At 45.9% G+C, this 23404-nt stretch overlaps 1 protein-coding gene across 4 annotated transcripts in view; it reads left to right on the top strand.

Annotated features, from left to right (window-relative positions):
• Nucleotides 1-23404, top strand: part of CNTRL (centriolin) — a 1220196-nt gene that overhangs the window by 555881 nt on the left and 640911 nt on the right. For 3 of the 4 annotated variants that reach the window (XM_069609522.1, XM_069609524.1, XM_069609525.1), the window contains 3 exons: nucleotides 11646-11825; nucleotides 20536-20652; nucleotides 20929-21073. In XM_069609522.1, coding sequence (XP_069465623.1) covers nucleotides 11646-11825; nucleotides 20536-20652; nucleotides 20929-21073 — 442 coding nt within the window. The remainder of the gene's footprint in view (nucleotides 1-11645; nucleotides 11826-20535; nucleotides 20653-20928; nucleotides 21074-23404) is intronic. The other variant, XM_069609523.1, reaches the window with a different exon arrangement.

Below are 23404 nucleotides of genomic sequence, written 5' to 3'. Positions count from 1 at the left end.
CAGTTGAAGACCCTGAGGAGTGCAATCGAGCAGGACAAGATCTATGTAGCCAAGCCACTGAAGTCTATTTAGTCCAAGTCTAGGAGGAGAAATTGCTTGGCTGCTGCAGGCGAGAGCAAGGTCAACAAAATAAAAATTAAACCAAGTAGGGTCGAGTATGCATCCCTGCTAGAGACCAACATACATGGGGATGGAATCAGTAACCTCATCCTCACTAACTTTTATGGCTATGTAACAGCATAATCGTTCTCAACAGGCCAGTTTGTATGTCCCAATTAAGAAGCTTGTGCTATAGTGTATCTCACACAACCGTATATGTATCTCATACAATAACTATATTGTAACCTGTATATATACTGCTAATGACCAGGTAACTAAGTAACTAAGCTTTGTACTGTAACAAGTGCCACAATGTCCTCAGGCTGTTGTGCGCTATATAAATACGAATAAAACAAACAAACAAAAGAACGTTTCAAAGGCGCACTGAAGTCCATGAATGCCACAAATTCGGTTTGTGTCGGATCCCTCCTGGAATATTCAATGGTAGTGACCAGTGACAATACATTTTGGAAGGTACCGGAGTCTGTCCGAAATCAGGTTTGATTCATGGGTGTTAGGACAGTTTTTCTGAAGACCAACTAAGGGCTTAGTGAAACCATTCAACTGAGGCAGTACAAGACTCGACTCTTAGTATAAGGCTGTACCACCTGAGTTCATGGTAGCGTAGACAGAGCAGCCAGGCTTATTTTAGGAGGGATAGAGGGATGTAGAATCAGTACACATGAAATTGTAATACAAATGGTCCAAAGAAACACTGGAACACTTTGTATTGTAAACATAAAGGATTTATGTAAATAGAAGTAGGCCAAGATAAATCTAGGGGTAAGTAAGCACTAAAACATTATATGAAATCACAGTATAAAAACACAACACTATACTTGAAAGTACACAGACCCAAGTATAGACCTTATTGGAAATACTTAACAGTAGTTCTAGGGAAGTCAAAACCTTTTCATACACATTCAGAATAGGTCAAATATATTCTTGGGGAGTAAAAAACCAAAGGTTACTTTTCACAATTATATTCAGTAATGCAAGGGCAGAAGACCCTTCCAGTTGTATGATTCCTAGTACAAATCACTTAATCAGTCAACTGGATAATGTGCTTTTGGTGAGTAGTGGAACACTTATTCTAGGTGCAGTAAAAACCTATAACTACTTTTGTGATAACAAAGTTATTCTAGGTGAGTAAAACGTAAGGATGTAATAGACAATTACAGGTGCTTTTGAAATCGTGGAACCCCAGATTGAGATAAGCAGTAACTCTTGTAACTTATTTTTGGATGGCACACAGCTAAAACAAGGCAAGTAAAACCCAATACTTTGTTTAACCACACAACGAAGGGGAAAGTAAAACCCAATGTTAGACTTTACTGAATGACTCAGTTATTCTAGGTAGGCAACAACCTAATGTAGACTTATTCTGGACAGGCTAGCAGCAAGTCAGGGGAAGCAAGACCCAGTTGGGGGACACTTTACTTTTGGGAAGAGGCACAACCTAATCACAGGCGAATAAAATACCTTTACATCTACTTTCTATTAAACTGGCAAAACAGTTGATGAGGAAGAAAAGATGTTAACCGTACTTTTAAGAATAGTGCATCACACATTCAAGATCAGTAAGAACATTTGTAACTGTTCACTCTTAGAATTACAGTTACCAACCAACTCTTTACAAGTAAGTAACTTTTAAACACTTATTTTCTTTTCTAGGCAAAATACCCAATCCCTTCAAAGTATTTCCCTTACTCTTGGAGCATGAGTGTTCTCAGTAGCAGAAGGGGGGGTGGGTCACTAGGACTAGTGACCAACACGCAGTGTCAAAATAGGTTCTTTAGAAGCAAAAGTCAGAGTTCCTCAGGAAAACTGGGCAAACAGGTAAGTACTTTACTTTAGAGTTAGAAGAGTGTCCAGGGGCTTCGCAGAAGACAACCTAGCAGAATTCTAGAGGTGGGACTGGGAGCACTGGATGAGAGGCCTCCCCATCACATAAAACAACCCACAGCTACACAGAAATCCTAACAAGCTTAAGGTAAGTACATACCAAAGCCAACACAGTACCTCCGCATTGAAGAAGGTTTTGCAGCAGGAGAACTTCAGGGTCTGCAGCCAAATACCCGGTAAGTGGATTCCTTGTTGTGGAGACCGACAACAAGACCTCAGAAGGAACTTTGCAGCACAGATCGATGAAGAAGGCTCTAGGCAAGGTTTCCCTCGTGACTGAATGCGGTTCTGCAGATTTGGTCCCTTTTTAAGGAGCACAGAAGAAGACAGAAAATCGCTGTTGAATTCTCGTCATTTTAAAGGTCCAGCACTCTGGTGAGGGGACTTTTCGGACTCAGATTTGTATCTCTAGAGATCCACCAGGATCCCACAAGGTTTCAGCGAGGTTCGGAAGACCGTGCACCGCACAATGGCTCGAGGTCCCAGCGTATTGGGGTATTGCAACAACGCAAGGTTGCAGCAACGCGTGGGATGGCTCACAATGCAGGTCTTCTTGAGTCTAGTGGGTCTCACCAGGCTCTGGATCGGGGTTGTCGTTTTCGGAGTCCTCAGGTCGATTGGAAGGAAGGGCTACAGGAGGCTCCGGTTAAACAGCAGGCTCTCTGGTCGCTGGAAATAGACTCAGCCGCGTTTCCTTCATCTACCGCTTTGGTTTCGGTTCCAGTGGTTGACATTTCATCAGCTTCCAGGTTCGCAGTACTTATCAGGAATTGCAACACGCAACCTCTGCATTCTCTCCCCGCATTTTACAAGAAGGGGCTGTCTGGTTGTCCAATCAGGAAAGCCAGCCCCCCACTGGGATTTGTCCCCATTCAACCAGGGTGTAAGGCAAAGGTCTGGGGAGTTTTGGGCTCCTCCATCACTTCCTGCTCTCACAGATAGACTGGAGCCTTGGCGGGGAGTCCAGACGACTCCCGCCGAAGACAAAAATCACACAAAGGAATTTCCCGCCCTGGATATCAGGGGAAGGGACAAGAAACGACAAGAAACACTAAAATGGTGAAAAAAGAAGACAGGGGTCATTTTGGTAAAAATTGACACCCTTGGGTCCCTTTACTGCAGCTGTGAACACAGCCCACGGTAAAGGTGCACCAAATTAATACTAATACTAATACTGCCAGCAGCCATTGAAGGTAAGCTTGTCAATGTAACAGAATTGTTAGTTTTAGTGTGAAAGGGGGATACATTCCATCTGCCCAGCACTCCACATAAGGTGGGGTGTGCTGGCTTCAAGAAAAAAATGTAAAAGGGATCCAAAGATCCTTTCTACCCTTGGGAACTGTAGTTCACTCAAGGTTAGCACAAGAAAGTTAAAAGGGGAGCCTCTAGGGCAACCCAGCAACAACAGGCACGTATTGCCAATAAGCTATTAAAGAGGATAACTTTAAAAAGACACTATGGAGAGTCTTAAAAATGACACCCATAAAAAGAGTTAAAGATTAGGTGAGTTTGGAAAAAGGTTCCCACTCACTGAGGTATTATGGAAAAATATCCCACTAATAAAGCTAAAAGTTCTAAAGTTGAACCAGGAAAGGAAGATTTACCAGATCTGTGCAAATCTTACGTAACTTTGGGTATAAAGCTCTGATTGTTAACGCAATCATTAAGTTCCTTTTAATAGTATATGGGCAAATATTTTCTAGGTGGGATCCAACATGGCTAGTATGCGATAATTTCTTGGATCACTAGGCTAGCCCTTCCTATAGACCGGTATGATGATACTATTTAGTCATGTCATAGGTATGTTGCTACTATGGCTAATAATAATATACAATATGTGCAGCAATTGGCTCAACCAGATAGGATTTAGCTTATTCAGGATATTACGCAGGCCATCATGGCATGACGGGCGCAGATTTTTAAGAGACTTAGTAATGTTAATAATGGACTCTACGCCACCAGGGTAGATTAATCTATCCGTAAGATCTAGTGTGCCCTCATTACTACTGGCTGACCAATGATTTTGCTAATGTTCGAGACCCAATCAGATTTAGAGATTGCTCCCAAAAGGCCCTGTCTCCAAGGGTTTAGAATGAACTATTTTCCATAACATATGGCTTTCATGTTATTTGGCCACTACTACAAGTGATTTCCATTGATTAAAGATTTGCGATCTGTGAGGCTCTCTAAGCCATTTTCTATAGCAGAGCTTCTTCTGTCTAACAACAATACCGCAATCGATACCATCAGATAAATTCTTACAGATCCCATCGTAGGTCTGATCCGAGTCTGTTTTGCGTCTCTTATGTTTTTGTCATAAAGAAGTGTGTGAGTAGTTAAGACACTCACATGACATCCCAACAGCATTGCCCAGATGAGTGGAAGTGATCATTTTGATAGTGTGGTTTTATAATTTCACAATTTCCAAGCAGAAAATGCTCAGAAGTTTTAGTCGGCCACCTGCTGGAGTCATCAGTAGGATTGGAATCAAAGTCGATGACTACAGCGGTGCTACCCTGAGTAAGTGTAATTTGTGTACAGAGGGATTCCTACTGCCGGCTGCTAACATTATTTGCACTAGAAAGGGCGAACTGTAGTTTGCTTTAGCAATATCACTGATGTTCCATTTGAGATTTGTCTAGGTCCAATCACATCTAGCAGAGCGGAAAGCGATCACTCTGCTCACAGGGAAGAATGAGTAAGTCATTATCTGACGTGAATAAAGAGTGTCTCATAAATATGTAATCAACAGTGCTGGCGCTTATGTTAGTGACTCTAGTAAAATGACTGGGATATGCACCCTGGCAGCACCCATTCATCATGCCCAACCCATTAGTGTGCATGAGTTTAGTCCACTCCAACCCTCATTTATTATAGATAGTTTAAGGATAGGCTTGGGTAGATCCTTCTGTGCATCTAAGGCAGCAGTGATTTTGGAATTAGTTACCCAAGATAATAAATTCATCCCAGCCAAGCTGAGTCACCAAGAGTGTTAACCCTATCCATAGGTATATGGTTAAGGAGACAGCCATGGGAGGTTACGAGGGGAGAGGGGGGCAGAGAATGCCACGAACCATCTGTTGAATGTTAAGATACAATGCCTGTTAGTAGCTGTTCTCCAGGTACATTTAAATCCACAAATTTCAAACAATTCTTAACACTGATTAGTAAACCTCCCATTGGACACCCTTTAAGACCCTTAGATGTATGCTGTTGGATAGTGCGCCTGACGTCGCTGTACAACAATAGCCAGAGCAATTATACTACGGCGGTTGGACTACAGAAACTCACTAATGCTTAGTGCAAATAAACAGTGCACCACAAAACTCCAATACATCCAAAACGATGCCATCGGGATTATCAAGCAGAAACCCAAGACCGAACACATTAGTAATGACAGAAGGGAACTTCATTGGCTCAAAGTGGAAGACAGGGTATTGTTCAAGGCCATGAAGCTGGTCCATAAATGCCTTTATGGGAAAGCCCCAGCATACCTCAAATCAAACATTTCCAGATATGTTCCAGGCCGCTCATTAAGATCTGAACACAGAGGCCAAATCACAGGAGCCGCCCACAAACGATCCAACGGAATGGGCAAGGCCTTTCCCATATCCGCAGCTGTCAAATGGAATAGTCTGCCTGTAGATCTAAGACTAGAAACCAACCTTTTGTGCTTCAGGAAAAAGCTGAAAACCCTCTTCTTCAAATAACTCCCAGAACTACACTACCGTCTTTTTTTTGTCCTGTCTCCATGTTAGTCTATTTGTTGTCTAATGTGTCTTCATGTGACGCCCTGATGCCTGAGGGTGACCGGCGCGATACAAAAAAAAAAAAAGAAGAAAAACAGCTCACAAACGGCAAAGTCTTTATCCATCCTTAGAAAGACCACGCCCAAATCGTACACCCAATATCAGCAGCGCTCGGAGAGGGGTCGTACATATGGAGGGTTCTGCAGCTTCCAGGAACGCAGATCCAGGCAGCTGGACCACTCGCCGTCTCAGAGCAACAAAAACGGGGGATGGGAGGAGTAAGGGTTTTTCCCAGTCCCCCTCCTCAGCGACAGCCTCCAAGGGAAAGAAAGCATGACACGCCCCTTCGGGTCCACCTGTCTCCGGTGGGGGGAGATTGCTCTCCATGCACCTTTTGGCGCCAGAATTTCAGACCCCTGGATCCTATCCATAGTATCCACGGGGAACAACCTTCCTATCCCAGCCTCTCCTCCATCCTCCCCTCCACTCCCACAGGTTGGGACAGCAACTTTTTTGGAGATCCGGTCGCTCGTAGAGTGGCAGGCTTGTTCTCCATGCACCTTTTGGTGCCAGAATTTCAGACCCCTAGTTCCTATCCGTAGTATCCACGGGGTACCGGCTTCCTATCCCAGCCTCTCCTCCCTCCTGCACTCCACCCCCCCATGTTGGGACAGAAAATCTTTTGGCAGAGATCCGGTCGCTCGTAGAGAGCCAGGCAATGGAGGAAGGCCCAGCCACCCAGCGAGGCTTTAGCTTTTACTCCAGGATTTTTGCCATTAGGAGGAAGAACCAGGCAGGCCTGAGAGTTGTGCTGGAAGGCCACCCTCAACCTCTCCTTACCCCTGCAAAGAGTCAAGATGGCTACGCCAGCTTTTATAGCAGAGACATTGGACAAGGGACACTGGATGTGCTCCCTGGATCTGAAGGACACGTACCTACATGTCGCGATTTGGCACCCCATCGTTCTTTCCTACGGTTCAGGATCATGGGCTACCATTATCAATACAAGGTCCTTCCTTTTGGCCTCAACTCGGCCCCAAGGGTCTTTACCAGACTCATGAATGCCGTGGCGGCCCTCCTCAGAGCGCAGGGCCTCCACACCTACCCATACCTCGATGAATGGCTCGTCAGGTCTACATCTCCGGAAGTGGTTCACCACTCTTCCCATGCCCTTATGAACACACTGCACAATCTGGGCTTCTCACTCAATCTCAAGAAGTCACAGCTGCAGCCTACGCAGACTCTGACATTCCTGGGCCTCATCTGGGACACATGCTCCGAGAAGGTCTTCCCGTCAGAGGACAACATTTCGGCCATCAAAAGGGCCACCGCCCACTTCCACAGCAGAGAGGGGACCTCGGCATGGTGGTACCAACATCTCCTGGGTCTACTGGCAGCGGTCCTATTAGCCATGCCGCACACAAGACTAAGGATGAGGTGGATTCAGCTGCACTTTGCATCCTTATGGAATCAGGAGGATGGCTCTCAATCTAAGACGATCAACATTCCTCCATCTCTCCACCCGGACCTAACATGATCGTCCAGGGAATGCAACCTATGGAAGGGCAAGCCCTTTCGGCCGCCCTCCCCGCAGGCCACCATCACCACAGACTCCTTGCTTGATGGCTGAGTAGCCACTCTGGACGATCTCTCGGTCCACAGCACCTGGACTCGACAGGAGCAGGAATACCACATCAATTGGTTGGAGCTGAACGCCATCTGGCTAGCGCTCGGAGCATTCCTACCAATTCTCAGGGGCAAGGTGGTCCTCATTCAGACAGACAACTCGACCAGCATGTAGTAGGTCAACACAGGGCAGGGAGGAACCACATCCTCTCCTCTGTGCAGTCTGGCGATCAGCATGTGGGAATGGGCCCTGGAAATCGAGTTTTACCTCACGTTAGTCCACCTCCTTGGGGAATCCAACCTGGAAGCGAACAGGCTCAGCAGGCTGGGAGCAGACAATTACGAGTGGCAGCTAAACAGCCTTGTTATTCAGGAGATCTTCAACAGGTGGGGTCACCCCCACGTGGATCTCTTTGCCACCTGGCACAACAAGAAGTGTCCCCAGTTCGCATCCTGGCAAGGTCAGTGCCCCGGCTCTCTGGGCGATGCATTTCACCTCCAGTGGACCGGCATGAAAGCCTACGCCTTTCCGCCCACTCCCCTGCAAAATCAAGGAGTATCGCCGACTCCTTATCATTCTAATAGCTCCATGGTGGCTGGCCAGGCCATGGTTTCCGGAGCTACTCAGCCTCACTGAGGTGCGCCTGGTTCACCTCCCGACGGGCCCAGCACTTCTTCTCGCACAGCAGGAAGGCAGAGCCATCCACCCTGCGCCAGGGAAACTAGCCCTCACAGCTTGGTACCGGAGCAGGTCACGCTTCGGTGCCTTAACTCTGACAGGCCAATCTGGAAATCATGCAGGGCACCAGGAGCAAAGCTACCCGGGCCCAGTACAAAAGCAAATGCACCAGATTCTGCCACTGAGCAGACTCCAAGGGAATCAACCCATTGGCGTGCACTTTGGACGATGTGCTCTCCTTTTTGGCGCACCTCGCTCATTCAGGCATGCAGGTGGACACCTGCCGCACATACCTTGCAGCGATTCGGGCTTACAAGAACTCGGAGAAGGGCATTTTCTCCTCAAGCCCTATCGTCAAACATCTGACGGGTCTCGCTAGGCTCTACCCGCACATCAAGAGACTGCACCCTGTGTGGAACCTTAACATAGTCCTGGGCGCACTGGCGCACAAACCATTCGAGCCAGTTGCATCCGTGGACATCACGCTGGTCACCATCAAGCCGGCCTTAGTAGTCGGCCTCAGCTCGTAGAGTCAGCGAGATCCAGCCGCTGGTCGCCTCTGAGCCATATACCACCTTTCAAAAGGTCAAGGTAGTCCTTTCGGACGCACCCAGAATTTCTGGCCAAGGTTCTGTCTGCTTTCCACTTGAACGAGGAAATAGTCCTTCCTACTGGTTTCCCGATCCCAAAGCCGAAGCACAGAAAATGCTGCACTGCCTGACTGTCAGGCATGCCCTGAAATTCTACTTGGACAGGACCAAGGCCTTATGCAAATCGGACCCCCTGTTTGTCACTTTCGGAGGCTCAAGACCAGGCTATCAGGCCTCTAAGGCTTCCATATCCCTCTGGATGGTCTCTGCCATCAAAGAAGCGTACGAGGGCCAGCACAGGCCGCTTCCAGGCCAACATGCATGCCCACGCAGGCAGGGCCAAGGCAACGGCCATCGCATTCCAGCGCAATGTCCCTTGGCAAGTCATAAGCAGGGCGGCCACTTGGGCCTCTCCCTCAGCTTTCTGCAAGCATTACTGTTTGAATGCCGACTCTAGATCTGATGCAGCCTTCGGACAAGCGGTTCTCAGGAACCTATTAGCTCAAGGAGGGTCTCCTCTCCACCCTGGGCCTACAATCAGTTGTATTTGCCCATACAGTATGGAGGAATGGGGACGGGACGTAAGAGTAATTATAAGTTACTCACTGTAGTGACTAACATACTCTTAGTCCATAGTGCCCTTTCCGCCATACGTCCCACCAACCTCCCCCCTAATAATGCTGGTGTCATTAGGCAATGTTAAATCTATTGCCAAAGCGTCAATGGGGACTGAGGTGAAGGGCGGAGTCAGGGCAGCGCATGGTTCCTGGTCCGCACTCCTGCGTGCCTCTAAATTTAAAGGGGAAGAAGCTTTTTTTCTTGTGAAAAAGGTTTTGTCTCCCGTCCCTTGGAAGGGACGTCCATACAGTATGGAGGAAAGGGGACTATGGACTAAGAGTAAGTTAGTCACTACGGTGAGTAACTTATAATATTTTAGTGTTGTGTGATAGTATTGCCTGTTTGTAGTAATTTTTCACTGTTATTCTGGCCATAAGTAAAAGTCTTTTTATACCTGTTTAAGTGTGTTCCTTGACTGCTTTGCTGTGTGTGTGCGCTCATCGCGGACCCCTTACAAGCTCACCACCTCCTGAGACTTAGCCTAGACCACTTATCTTGCTACCTTGAACTGGTTTAGCTACAGCTCCTAGAGTTGTCCCTGTCACAATATAGGTTGGCCTTCTATACATCTGTCAACTAGGCCAGAGTATAGAAAATCAGTCCTAACAGCAGCAGACGCAACCAACATGTAATTTCATGTCTAACCATGCTTAAAGCAGCATATTTCAGGCATGAGCCCAAGCCTCTACGCATATGCAGATTCATATTTAGCAGAGTTGAGAAATGCACATTATATTCAGGCCAGGTTAAGCAAAAGTGTTCATAATGGTATGCTGAACAGTAAATTGTGTTTCATCCAAGAGTCTGGGACGAGCGCCAGTGATCTTGAGTGTTAGAACGCTGTAGTCTTTTGTTGTAAATGAGCTGACTGCTTTCTAGTCTTTCTGGGATGAGCGCCAAGTGTTCCCAAAAATGGTAAACAAAGCTCAGATAGCAATATGAAAGAACAAAAACATTATGGAAGGACTAACGAACTTCCTGTGCAGCTTTTTAAAGTGTGTGAACGGTGCGTTAGCCTTGTTCTTAAGACAAACAAAACTTCTGGGCCTCCGCAGGAAAAATGTTGTGCACGGATATTGAACTTGTTTACCCCACTGCTAGCTGCAACCCAACTTCTAGCTATAGTAAGCGTTAACAGAGAGAGCCCAGACAATATAAAAACAGCTGCATTTGGGTCCCAAAGAGGGAGGTTTTGCTGTGCGCAGACTGGGAGCTGGCAAGAAGACCAAGAGGCAGACGGAAGGCTGGAGAGTGAGCAGCACTGGAGCAGAAGAGGGGTCAAGTCCCTCTCTTTTTCTGGCTAGTTCTAAAGCTACTAAATTGAACTTTTAGCTTTTCTGTGGCATTTTGAGTCCCCAGAGGACTCTGTCCATTGACTTTTGAGCAGAACTATTACATATTGACTGTGCTGCATGGGGAATATGTTTTACTTTTCCACCCAAGGCAAAACGTCTTACAACCTTAATTCTTATTGCCTGCATGCCGATAACATGGTCAATCCCAAATGACATTAACTCTATTTGGACCATTTTTCCTCCATGTTTATGCTATTTGATGAAAAGACCATTGTGACTTTTATTGATGGTTTTTGATATTGTTTTGGCCTTGTTTTTTGGCATTTTTCTTGGATTGTCTAAACCACTTCAGGCTCCTACAGCTCTCATCTACCTGCCTATTATAGATATTGAGTATGGAATGCTTTTTTTACCCTTCATTGATGTGCCATTGAAAAAGATATAGAGGTATTGTGGTATTGAAAGGGGCTTTTTATGAAGATTGCATAGCAAGATTTGGTGAGGTTGCCTAGCAAGGCCTTCTGAGGTAGGTTGTTGTTTTTTGAGGTGACTGTGATATCTTGGAGAAGGTTAATCAGTTTGAGTGGATGTAGATGCAATTAAAATGATTGTGGCTTATTCATTAAGGGCCTTTTACATTATAAGTGTGCTGTGCAAAGTGACCAATATAGCAGTGATGTTTCTTTTGTTACTTATTTCTCAATTTACTTTATACATGAGAGCGTAAGAGGCATTAATTGAGTGTTCATTACTCAGTGTCTTGTGAGAAGCATTTGAACATGGAGTGGGGCATGTAAGTAAATGTATTGTTTATTGATGTATTGTATATGGCACCTGTCTTTCAATACACTTGTGGAGGGTGCTGGCATCATGTAGAGGTTATGAAGTTAATTTACATTGGAAGAAGCATCCAGCGGACCATCCACTCAAAGGACATTTGAACACTCATGACCAACACAAACACCCAATGTTCCATACAACATCTCCATTCATGACATCATATATGATGTCAATCACACAGTACCAAGCATCCAGGTTATCAGAGTGATCATGGTATATTATCTTTTTTTTGTGCTTATTCTAGAGAAAACTTGAAGATACCAAGTCGCAAATGCAACTGCTTGGCCTAGATAAGGAACTGAAGGACTTAAAGCGAGCAATGGCTGCTTCCGATAAGATGGCCACCACAGAGCTCTCCATCGCCAAAGACCAGCTGAAGTCGCTCCATGGAAACATTCTCAAATTGAACCAGGACAGAGTTGAGGTAATAAAGGATAAATCATATTCACTTGATCTTTAGTACATTTTTCAAAACATTTTTCAAACCTCAGTGTTTTGCACTTGGCTACCTATTTGTGCTTCTTTGGATGTCTCTATGGAATCATTTGTTAGAGAGCAGCTGCTTCCACCTTTCTGGTTGTTAAGTAATTAATGTATGAAATAGGGTAGGATTCTTGATGTGATTGGTTGCTGAGTAGGCACTTTGTATGTGTAATACATTCTGTATGATTTCAGTTTTAAAAATTCATATACCACAGTCTAATAGCTGCTGTGAGTGAGTGCATTTGGATACATCATCAAACTGTGATCATCTGATCAGGAGATGCCACTGGATCTACGTTTGTAATGCAAACAAAACTAATTTTTAAATGGCTGGATGTTCCTTGGAAAGTATTTCCCCACATAAAATCTCTAAGAAGATTGCTGCTCAACAGTACAAACAAGCACATGGTACTGATAGTCATACTCCTGGAGACCCCCACGTTTCTCTGGGGATGCAGAGAGAATGACCTTTGAGCAGCTGTGCCTTCACTGTCTTCAAAACGCCAGCACCATATGGAAGGTGGCTATAAGGACCAGGTGGGCAATCAATCTGCTGCAACCAGCAGACCTTTGAATGAAATGTCCAGTCTGAGCTCAGTGAATGCTGTTTGTCCCAAAGGAGGTTGAAGATCATCAGACGTTCACAGTACAGTCCTTCTACTGTGTTTGTTGTCAAAAGCCTCAGTACTCAAGCGGAGCGGACACGCCGAGTTGGCTCGCTGAGGTGCGAGCAGTCAACTGCAGTCCTCCCTGTTTCCAGAACTGCCTGCAGTCCTTCTACTGTGTTCGTTGTCAAAAGCCTCAGTACTCACGCGGAGTTGGCTCGCTGAGGTGCGAGCAGTCAACTGCAGTCCTCCCTGTTTCCAGAACTGCCTGAAGTCCTTCTACTGTGTTCGTTGTCAAAAGCCTCAGTACTCACGCGGAGTTGGCTCGCTGAGGTGCGAGCAGTCAACTGCAGTCTACTGAGGCTAGGAGGTAAGGAGGTATGGATTTGCAAACGGACCCCCTGCTTCCTAGACCTGAAATCACTATGGAAAATTCTGAACTTTCTTCTCTTAACCCCCAAGTAAAAAGTCCACCTGGCCGGATTTTAAGGAGCAAATATCTCAGCCTTGAGAAGCAGAAAGAGTTGCGTAAAACCTACACGGCAAGAAAAAACCGTAGAATTAATGCTGGCTCTATTCAATTGGAAAAAACGACATCCTCATGTTCTTTGGTGCCTTCCACCCAAATGAGTTGCAGCCCCTTGAAATCCCCCTCGAAAACGCGACCTGTAAGGTCGTGAGTGCTCAGAATGCGCCGAATGACATTTCTTACGGTATCTTGGAGGGCGCAATGAGTGAAAACTCGGAGGAGGATTCTACGAACAATTCCTGTGAAACATCGTATTTGGCTCCGGTACCTCCTCACTCCGAGCTTTCTGCCCCAAATTCTCACAGTTTCCCTCCCCCCCATTTGTCTCCGAATATACCTGGAGGCCAGTCTGCTGTGGGCCGGAGTGGGGAGGGCCATTGCTCTCTAATGGACCCAATGCTGGAAGTTGGGAGCCCGTCGCTCAGTACGAGCCCGCCGCTGTCGGCTGTTGGCGTCCCGCGGGCCTCCGCCGCGGCGAGTGAGAGTGAGCCTAGCGGAGTCGGAGGACCCTGCGCGGCTGACCTCAGCTTGTGCCGCTCTCTCCATCGGTAAGGGTGACAGGGCCTCCTGCCTCTATCACTGAGGATCCTGACCATCGGGGCCGCCAGGTCCTTACACAGGCGGAAGTCTTTGTTCCCCAGGCTCAACCTGTGTCGGTCTCTGGCGACGTGGACACGAGGCTCCTCTCTGCTGCCACCTCGTGGCAAAGCCAAGCAGAAAGACAACAGGACGCCTTGGCTTCTGTGACCATTTGTTCTAATGAAAATGGGTCCAAGGTCGTAGCCCCGGACCGACCAACTTCAGGAAATAGACCAAACGCCGTAGCCAGTGAGCTCATTGCACAGAAGAGAGACATTGCCATGGCTCTACTGAAAAAAAGAGCACTATCAAGAAAGAGTCGAAAAGAATTGGGGGAGCATTTGGATCATGGCTCCCAGCAACTAAAGAGCTACCAACCAGAAACAAAAAAAAAGGTGACTTAGCCAAATCTACTTTCCAGAATCTTCCTACACCACATACTCTCAAAGAATTCTTCTTTAAACAAACAATACCAGAAACAGACACTGAACTTTCCGGTGCAGAAATGCTTGATGTCCCCCTGGAATTACCTTCAGTGCTGACACAAAAAGAAAAAATAGCGGACACTGCCCATAGTGCAACGGAGGCCCAGTGTGGCCAGTTAACCACCCCAATGCCCACCAGTCATGGTGACAGGGATGCTCTAGGCAATAGGACTACTCCTTGTCGAATGGGAGTGCAAACAGAGGCAATAAATCTGCTCAATGAAGATGTGCCTCCACATCGTTCGGAGAGAGGTGGTCCGGGGAATAATTTATTAATACCATCAACTATTTCCCCTCCAACGAGCGGAAATAATCAAAGAAAGACATCATCACCAACACTAGCCCAACCGGACTTAAGAAATAAGTCCTTTCATAAAGTGACGCAACCGGTGCTGGCTTCACATGGGCAAAAAATAATTCTATCTGATTTTTCATCTGGAAGACAGTTTCCACATAACGATTTGCCAAAAGATACTTCAACACCGATGAGAATCAGAAGACCCAGTGACCTGGTAGGTCACCTACCGAAAGACAGGGCAACAAAAAAAACGGACCTAGTTACAATCATGTCCGCAATAACAGTGGGTCTGGCACCGTTTGTAAAATTGTATGAATCAATTAACGACTCAATGAAGGATTCCTTAACTCTTGTCTCAACCTTAAACACAAAAGTAACATTCTTGGAAGGTTTTATCACTGCTCAAAACCAACAAAACGTGGAAAAAGAAAGACAATGGGACTCTAAGCTTACCCGGCTTGAGTCCTTAATTACCACATTAAGCACTGCAAGAAATTTCGGGGAAAATACGCAAAACTCTTGTTAAGAACATTTTCTCTTGCTAAACCCAAAGGACCTCCAAACAAAAGGTGCAAAGGTAAACCAAACCGTAAGAAATCAGTGCCCAAACTCCACGCCCCAAAATGGGAAAAAAACCAAAGAACTTTCAAAAACTCCATCAATCTTTAAAATTCCTAAAGTAACTGCTCCAACTCAGGAAATGATTGTAACTATCCATGCGGCGCCTCAAGCCCCAGTACGAAACAACCTAGAAATTGACCAAACCATAATCGAACTTGACAAGTCTAATCCAAATGAGCTAGGTTCAATGGGGAACTCGTCACTCCTTGACTTGACGGTTCATTTAAACGAAGAGGAAACGAATTTGGAGTTAAATGCAAATGACGTAGTAAAACCACAAACGGTGAGCAAATCTTTGCCCTCAAATATAAACAGTATAAAAGTCGCCACCTGTAAAGAGGGGGAAAAAGCACCAGCAGACCCTTCCGCTAAAGAACGGGACTTGCGGCCGAAAAAAAGTGACAATATTTCTCAAACGACAAAAACTGAAAATGCCGACACAAAGATACCCCTGGACCAGCAGACCTCCGGTCTGATTTCAAAGTAACATCCACTCGAGTCTATAAAATGCAACAACTTGTACCCGGAAAAAACGTCCTAGTCTTGAACAGAAAGACGGTTTTGAAAATCCTAACCAACATACCCGCATTGAAATCATTAAAAACATCAGATCTTGCACTAGTTGAGCATTACCATAGAGATGGGAAGGCAAAAACCTACCTCCATGTGAAAAATCCTGTTGACCTAGACGGTGAAGATGTGACTACGGCCTTGACTCAACTGGGCTTCTCGCTAGATGAAATTCCCGTGACTGAACGTGCGGTAAAGATTGCTCCGCTTGCAAGCAATTCGGCGGCAAATCAATCGAAACGTCACTCTAACATTTCAGATCTGCCAGTAGGCAGTAGAAGAGTGGCTTTCAGGGAGAAACCCGAATTTAGCAGGGGGAGATTTAGATCGAGACTCCATTCGTCTAACATCAATACAAATTACCGAAAATCCCAATACGAAGGAAATTGGAGCTTAAATCCCAGACGGGGGAAAAACCAAAAGCATTCAGAGACCACGGATGAAAGTGCTGAGTGGGCCCATAATAAAAAACGTGAACCGTCGGGGCCCTGGAGATGGTTAAAAAAGGTGTTAAATCCAAACCATCAAAATTAACAACTAAAAGACTCAGCGACGCCCACGGCACCTCTACAACTGGAATGTCCACACTGGAATAGGAGCATCATGTGTTCTTGGAACACGAGGGGCCATGACCATCTGACTAAGCCAGACACTTTCGACTTCAGCCATTTTGATATTATCTGTCTCCAGGAGACGTGGCTTATGGAATCACCAGTGCTGGATGGATATATGCACATCTCTCCAGCAGTTAAAGGTTTGTTTGGAAGACCGTCTTCATGCCTCCTAACGGCAATTAAAATCGGATTGGGTATTTCTATCAGAAAGAAAGTGGCCGAATCATATGGCATGTTAGCCCTATTAGTGGAGTGGTTCCATATAGAAACTAACACGAAATCTAATCTCGCAATTATCAATGTCTATTGGAATCCGCAGAGAACAAGTAACACAGAATTTCACATCGCAGAAACCATAGACAAATTCCTTTTTGAAGAGTCAACTGACTACATCATAATCTGTGGCGATTTGAACGCAAGAGTTGACCAAACACCTGCTACGTCCTATCTCTGCCCATCTGCTGTGAGAGGTGTGCTGTGGTCTGATTTTATGGACTCAAGAAAATTCTACTATGTTGCATCAGCTTGAGGTCATCTTCCCCGAATTCCAACATGGGAACGAGCCGAAACGTCAGCAACACTGGATCACATCTACATTTCCTTCTCTTTCCTTCTGTTCGTTGATTCTTTTGAGGTGTACAGAACGAAATCTAGCGACCATAATCCTTTGATAATGACTCTCCAGTCCGAACCAACTCCAAAGCAAATATATCCATTTGAGGTGAAGGTAGCGCGAAAGTCATCGCAAATCCAATTTACAGCGACTAACATCAAGGAAATCGCCAAGAAATTTGATGCACTCAGTAAAACAACGATGGACTCAACAAATAGACCAAATTACATGCCCCTGTTGCTACCACATAGGAAAGAAAAAGGTCTGTGTACCCGACCCAACGGAAAAGAGGTCCATGAATATGATATTGAATTGGTCTTGAAACGAAAACAAATGCGTAAATTAAACCATCTGGCTAAAGTCTCCAAAGATCAGGAACAAAAGGACGCTGCTAAAGCTGCTACAAGATCATACAAATCTTGGGTGAGACAACACAAAGCAGTAATGTACCAGAACGACTCAGAGCAAATGTTGAAGACTTTAACAACAAAAAAATCCCAGAGAATTCTGGTCCCTGATCAAAGATAAAAACGATGAGACAAACAACCAACTTTCGAACGCCGTCTCAGAGCAGGCATGGATAACCTTCTTTTCATCTCAATTTGCTCCTATCCCGCAAACCTCAAGTGACTCTCCATGATGCATAACGTCGTCTTGGGAAGACCTGGCAGATTGCGACGAAATTCTGGCGACTATTCTGAAATTAAAAACTTCTACGACACCTGGCCCTGATGGTTTAACCAATATAGATCTAAAGCAACATCCAGAGGAATGGGCCGCCCTAATTACAAAAATTTTCAAGCAATGTACGATCACTAGGCAAATACCTAAAACATGGACTGAGGCGGTAATAGTACCTATTTTTAAAAACGGAAATCGAGAAAGTCCAGCAAACTACCGCCCCATAGCCCTCCTTGACATCATGGGAAAGATCTTTGCTACCCTACTATTAACTAGATTTCACAATTGGGCGAGATCGGCGCCCTGTTTGGATAAATTCCAAACGGGCTTTGTTAAGAACGCAAGCACCAGCATCAATATCCTGATTTTGAACATCATAAAGGAAAAGGTCAAGAACGGTGCTCCAGCAGTTTATATTGCGTTTTTTGACTTAACACAAGCCTTTGACAAGATCAGCCGTCAAAAGCTGTGGGCGAAATTAACAATGTAGAAGTGCCCTGCAAAGATCTTACGCCCGGTGATCGCATTACATACGGACACCAAACAAAGAGTACGCTTAAATCGACAAGGGTTGTTATCAGACCAATTTTCATCAGAGCGTGGGGTTAAACAGGGTTGCCCGCTCGCTCCGGCCCTATTTATCGCCTTCATGGGAGATTTCCAACATACACAACCAGTGGTCCGAGCCTTTCCATCCAAATTGGGCAATACTGAAATATGAAGACTGTTATACGCTGACGACTTGATCCTCATGGATCAAACCCAAATAGGTCTCCAACGGCAACTCACGAACTTGGCAAACTATATCCGCGACAACGATTTGGAGATAAACATCCATAAGACAAAAATACTGACGATGGGGAAAAGCCGTCGAACTGCGACAGATCAAGGCCACTGGTATTTGAACAACATGAAAGTTGAAACCGTGTCTACTATGAAATACTTGGGAATCATGATAGATTCAAAAAGGTCAGAAAGTGTGACCTACTCAGCACTATGGACTAAGATCAAAACTCTGACAACCCAAACGAAATTAGTAGATCGGAAATATGGTAAATTCTCGCTTCTTTCAGCGATCCAATTCTACAAACAAAAGGTAGTTCCGTCAATAATCTACGGCATGGACGCTGGGTTAAACATTGACAATACCATATGGACAAAGCTGGAAGGCTATCTATGGAAAGCTGTGCTAGGTCTGCCTAAATCCTCCTCAATTGCCGCGGTTAGAGTTGGGCTTATTATCATTGCAAGCATCAGTTGATCAAAGCCAGATGCGTCTCTTCCGGAAAATTATTCTTCCAGATACCCTTCCAATCTATAAGCTGGTTCAGATAGAGCTCAGTCAAGGCCGTTGCAGAGCATTAAATAATTGGGCACAAAAACTCACAAAACAATTAGCAGATCTGGCTTGCTCAGCAGAAGACCTGATTGTGAATCCCAACAGAATCAAGGCAAAAATAGCACAAGCCGATTGGATCCAAACTGGTGAAAAAACAATAGGAAACAAGCTCCTGGCTCATTTACCAGCAACAACAAATAAACTTGACCAACCCATGAGCTACTGCATAAAATTTCCCAACAAAAAAATGCTGAAAACCTTTATGAAAATAAGATTCAATCAACTACCAACACAGGAAATTATAGCAATACGCACGAAAACCGATGCTCAATCTTGCAGATTTTGTTCGGATCCAGAAACAGTGGAAACGTTAAGACATTTACTCATGACTTGCACCAGAACTGAGTTCTTGCGAGAAGCCTTCCTGCTCCCTTTGATTTACGATGTAACACTCTGAGAGGAAAACACATGGTGGTGCCGTCTGATTGCAGGAGACAGAACTAAGTGGTTGATAGCGACAGTAAAGATTTTAGAAGCAGCCCTGAGCCTAAACCAGAACTCAAAAACTAGTCAAGTTTAACTTATTGAATTCTGATTCTCTGTGCTGTTTGGACATTAAGTTTCTGTGGTTAAGTACCTAGTTTGCTGGTTTCAACTTTTCTTCCTGTTATCTTCTTGTATCTTTTCGCTTCTTCTCTGTCTACATCTATGATATTTATTTTACAGAGTGTGTTTTTCTATGTTGTGCTTCAACATCTTGTAAAAATCAAACGTTTTTGATTATAAACAAGTAAATAAAAAAAATTAAAAAGAATATACTGTGGACACTGCTCTGCCTACACAGATCCTTTCCCCAGTGCATTAATTAACTAATGACTCCCCTCGTTTTGCATTCTACTGTTTTGTTTGTGCATGCATTTTACTCCAGACCTCACATTTCCAGTGAAACTTGTGGAAGGCCAAAGCATGCAAAGTGCAATCGAGATTTTCTACACTGCGTGTGTTTGAGGATGGCCATGAAAATGAAGGAATACAAGATGACCTGTCCTACAGCAGTTATGTCCTGACTGTTGGCAATTAATAGCAGGTTTGAAGAGCACCAGCAACAAAAAACTTTGAGATTAGAAACAAAAGCAGGCATTAGTTTGACTATCTTAAGGGGGAATAAAGTAGGCATTGCTACATTTTGTGGATGCTTAAATAGCAAAGCATTACCTTTTGGCACTTAGAGGATTGGAGTAAACTGACAGACTGAGAGTAATGTATTGCCCTTGCGTGTCTAGTTAAAGTAAATCATGGATTTTATGTTGTTTTCTGAAGTGGACTTGATGGCTCAGATTTAAAGATGTACTGAGTTCTACAGTCATGCTTGGACATGAAGAAAGAACAACCTACACTGCTCTGAGTTTAGTAGGCATGTGGTGTCCTTTAACTTATTGTTATTTTGTTTACTAGTTTTTGGTGCATTGACACAGTGCCCTGTTGTGCAATAGAGGCTCCTTAATTCCCCCGTAACAAGGCACATGCTAGAATGGCCACAATATGACTTTACAGCTGATACCTTGTCTTCATGTTTCAATGTCTCTTTTAATTGGAGTTTAACGTCTGTTGTTTAGGACTCCCCTTTGAATGTGCATTTTTCAGAAATAGTGTTGAAATGTTAGGTCCTAGTCATCCTTATGTTCTACAATCGATGACATCTCCTTTTCTATTGTAGGAGTTGCAAGAAGCAGAGAGGTTCTGTGCCCGGGCATCTTTGGCTTCTCGGGACCTCACAAAGGCAGAAGCAGAAATAGAACTACTGCAAAATATTCTGAAGAAGAAGGAACAGCAGGTGTGTGAAGTGCAGACTCAGTGAAGTCTCAGGCATCAGCTAGCTTTTAAAATCTTGTATGTCTCTTGATGTTTAACTATTTTCTTTTAATAATAACTGAATTATTGTAACTAGTTGCAACTTTTTAAATTCACAATTTATGGTATGATACTGATTGAGTGCATGTTTTTAAATAACATACAAAATGGGTCAATTTAAGCTGTACTTTTTACCAAACTAATTTGGCCAGCTTTTGCTCTGGTCACCTGATAACCCTCAGCCTTTTTCTCATATTAGTTTAAGGAGGAGATAGAAAAAACTGATATGGGCTTTGTTACGTCCAACTTTCAGCAGTTTGAGATTAGCAAACTGAAACAAACTATGGAAGAACAAAAGTCAGAAATGGAACGACTGCGACACCTCTTAGACCACGCAAAAGCAGGTACGACTCATCATTGTAAAAAAATACCCTCCATGTTTGTGTTCCCTCTTTCAGTTCTATTTGAACAGGTCTGAGTCTCGCATAGCCTACTCAATACTTACTGAGCTGTTCCTCAAGAAAAACTAAACTATTCCTCAAAGTTTGAAAGACTGGCCTTAGGCCACAGTGTTGTAAAGCCTAGCTAAAGGGGATAGGAGAAATAACCCTTTGCTAAAACATTAAAACAAATAAGTGGCCTAACCATTACCAGTAACACTGTTGTTCATAGTACACAAAATAATCCTACCTCCTTGTGAGAAGGAATTTGACTCTACTCCCTTATATCCCTTGTAGATAGGCGGTCCAACACTTTGACCTACGGCCAATCTTACCAACCTTTAACGAATAGTTTAGTTTTTCCTGACAGCTCAGTAAATATTGAGCAGGCTAAATGAGACCTGGGCCTGTTCACCTATTGTGTTCCAGGTACAGTTTATCTGGCAGACCGTTTCAGTAAATTAATATTGAGTAAATGGATCCGTGGTTTTGTTTTTCTTTGTTTGCATTCTTCATTGTTATTGTGTAAAATAATATTTATCTCCAGGGTTGACCTATTCTGGATGTCTTCCCAGAGCTATACTGTTCGGAAGGGTTTTCTGAAGCCCTCTGCTGAGGGATTCAAGAACCCCAAACCTGTAGTGTGTGCACAATGTGTCCACCAAGTTTGACCAAAGTCTCCCAACTGCAATGTGACACAGAAGTATTGCTTCGCTCCTTTGTAGGGGAGAGAGAGTTGATATCGAGGAACAGTTAGTTTCACACAAGCACAGAACAAAATAATCCACATAGGATATTCTGAAAATATGTACTCTTTAAACTAGTCGGATGATCATAAACATACACTTGGGTAAGTAATGTTTGCTGAGTTCATGTACATTTAAAAAAGAAAAGGACCTACTCACAATTAAAACCATTAGAAAAATATCAAGTGGGGAGGCCACCAGGGGACGCACAGGCAATGGCTGCCTGAGTGCGTAGCTCCCGCTGTGGCCGGGCTTTGGCAAGGGATTGAGCCCCCCCCAATCCCCCTGGCGGGCCCACTCCAACGATTCCGCCGGGCGCCCCCCCCCCCGAACCTCCTGGGCGAAGGAGCGGCCTTCGAGGCCCCCGGGAGACGGAGGATCCGGACCCGGGACTCCCCGCACCGGGTGAGGAGCGCGGCTTGGGAGGCCGCGGAGCAGGAGGAGAGCCGGACCCTTCCCGCGGCCTGGCAGGCCCATAGCCTGACCCGCCCTCCCCCCCCCCCCTCGACTACCCTTCTCCCCGACCAGGGGCGGGGACCGGGTCGGCGGCGGCCTGAGGACACCGCTGCGGTCCGGGGACGCGCCCCCGCCTCTCCGCACGCTTCTCCCCGGCCCGGCAAGACACGTCCAGGGGACTCGCCCCCGAAGAGAAGACGGCGGGACCCACCCGGAGTCCGGGGGCCTGAGGCAGGCTCTGGGGACCGGCGCCTCCCCCCCCCTGCCCACGAGGAGGGATTGAGGCGGACGGCGCGGGTCGGGGGTGGGAGGCCCCCCTCCCCCCTGGATTTTCGAACGCGGGCTGCCACAGCCCAACGGCAGAGGTGAGGCAGCAGGGCCGGGGGAGGCCCGGGGACCGCTCCCCGAGGGCGTGGGGACCCCCGGAGCACGCCGGAGGTACGGGCCGCCCCCCTAACACAATAGCACCAACGGACAGGGGGTCACTTGGGAGTGAGGCCCCCGCTGGTCGCAGGTGGGGCGTGTGCCCGCCTGGGGGTGACCCTCCACCCCCACCCCCAGGAGGGGGAATCAAAAGGAAAGAGGGGAGAGGGGGGTGGGGGGAGGAGGAAAAAAAAAAATAAGAAAGAAGAGAAGAGAGAAGAAAGGAACAAAATAAAAGGACGCGGACAAACAGCTAGGCCACCACTGGTTCTGGATCGCCCTTCCCCCCCTGCTGATTCAAAGAAATCCACGATACTAGCCCTACGGGCTACAGGGCTCCCGACGTCCCTCCAAGGGGTACCCAGCAAAGGCCTCGACCCCCCACGAGGAGTTTGGACCGGGCGTGAGGCCCCCGCCAGGTGACGGTGGGGCATGTGCCCGCCCCTCCCCCCTACAACGTGCAACGTTCTACAACCCCAGCTGGTGCCGGCCCGGGACGGGTCTGCCCCGGTGGGTGGTCCCTTGGTCCCGCTGGCCCCCCCGCGGACGTCCCCAGGAGAACGGCCTCACCCCCCCGCCAGGGACATTGAGGCCCAGACAGTGGACTACGGGAAGACACCCGATGAGCTGGCGGGAGTCCCTGCAGGAATATCGCTTCCAGGAGGGCAAA

This window comes from Ambystoma mexicanum, chromosome 8 (genome assembly GCF_040938575.1).
Source record: "Ambystoma mexicanum isolate Mex_15411 chromosome 8, UKY_AmexF1_1, whole genome shotgun sequence".
In the NCBI taxonomy this organism is placed as follows: domain Eukaryota; kingdom Metazoa; phylum Chordata; class Amphibia; order Caudata; family Ambystomatidae; genus Ambystoma; species Ambystoma mexicanum.
Note: the sequence above shows the minus strand (reverse complement) of the source record. Positions and strands in the feature narration are given on the sequence as shown.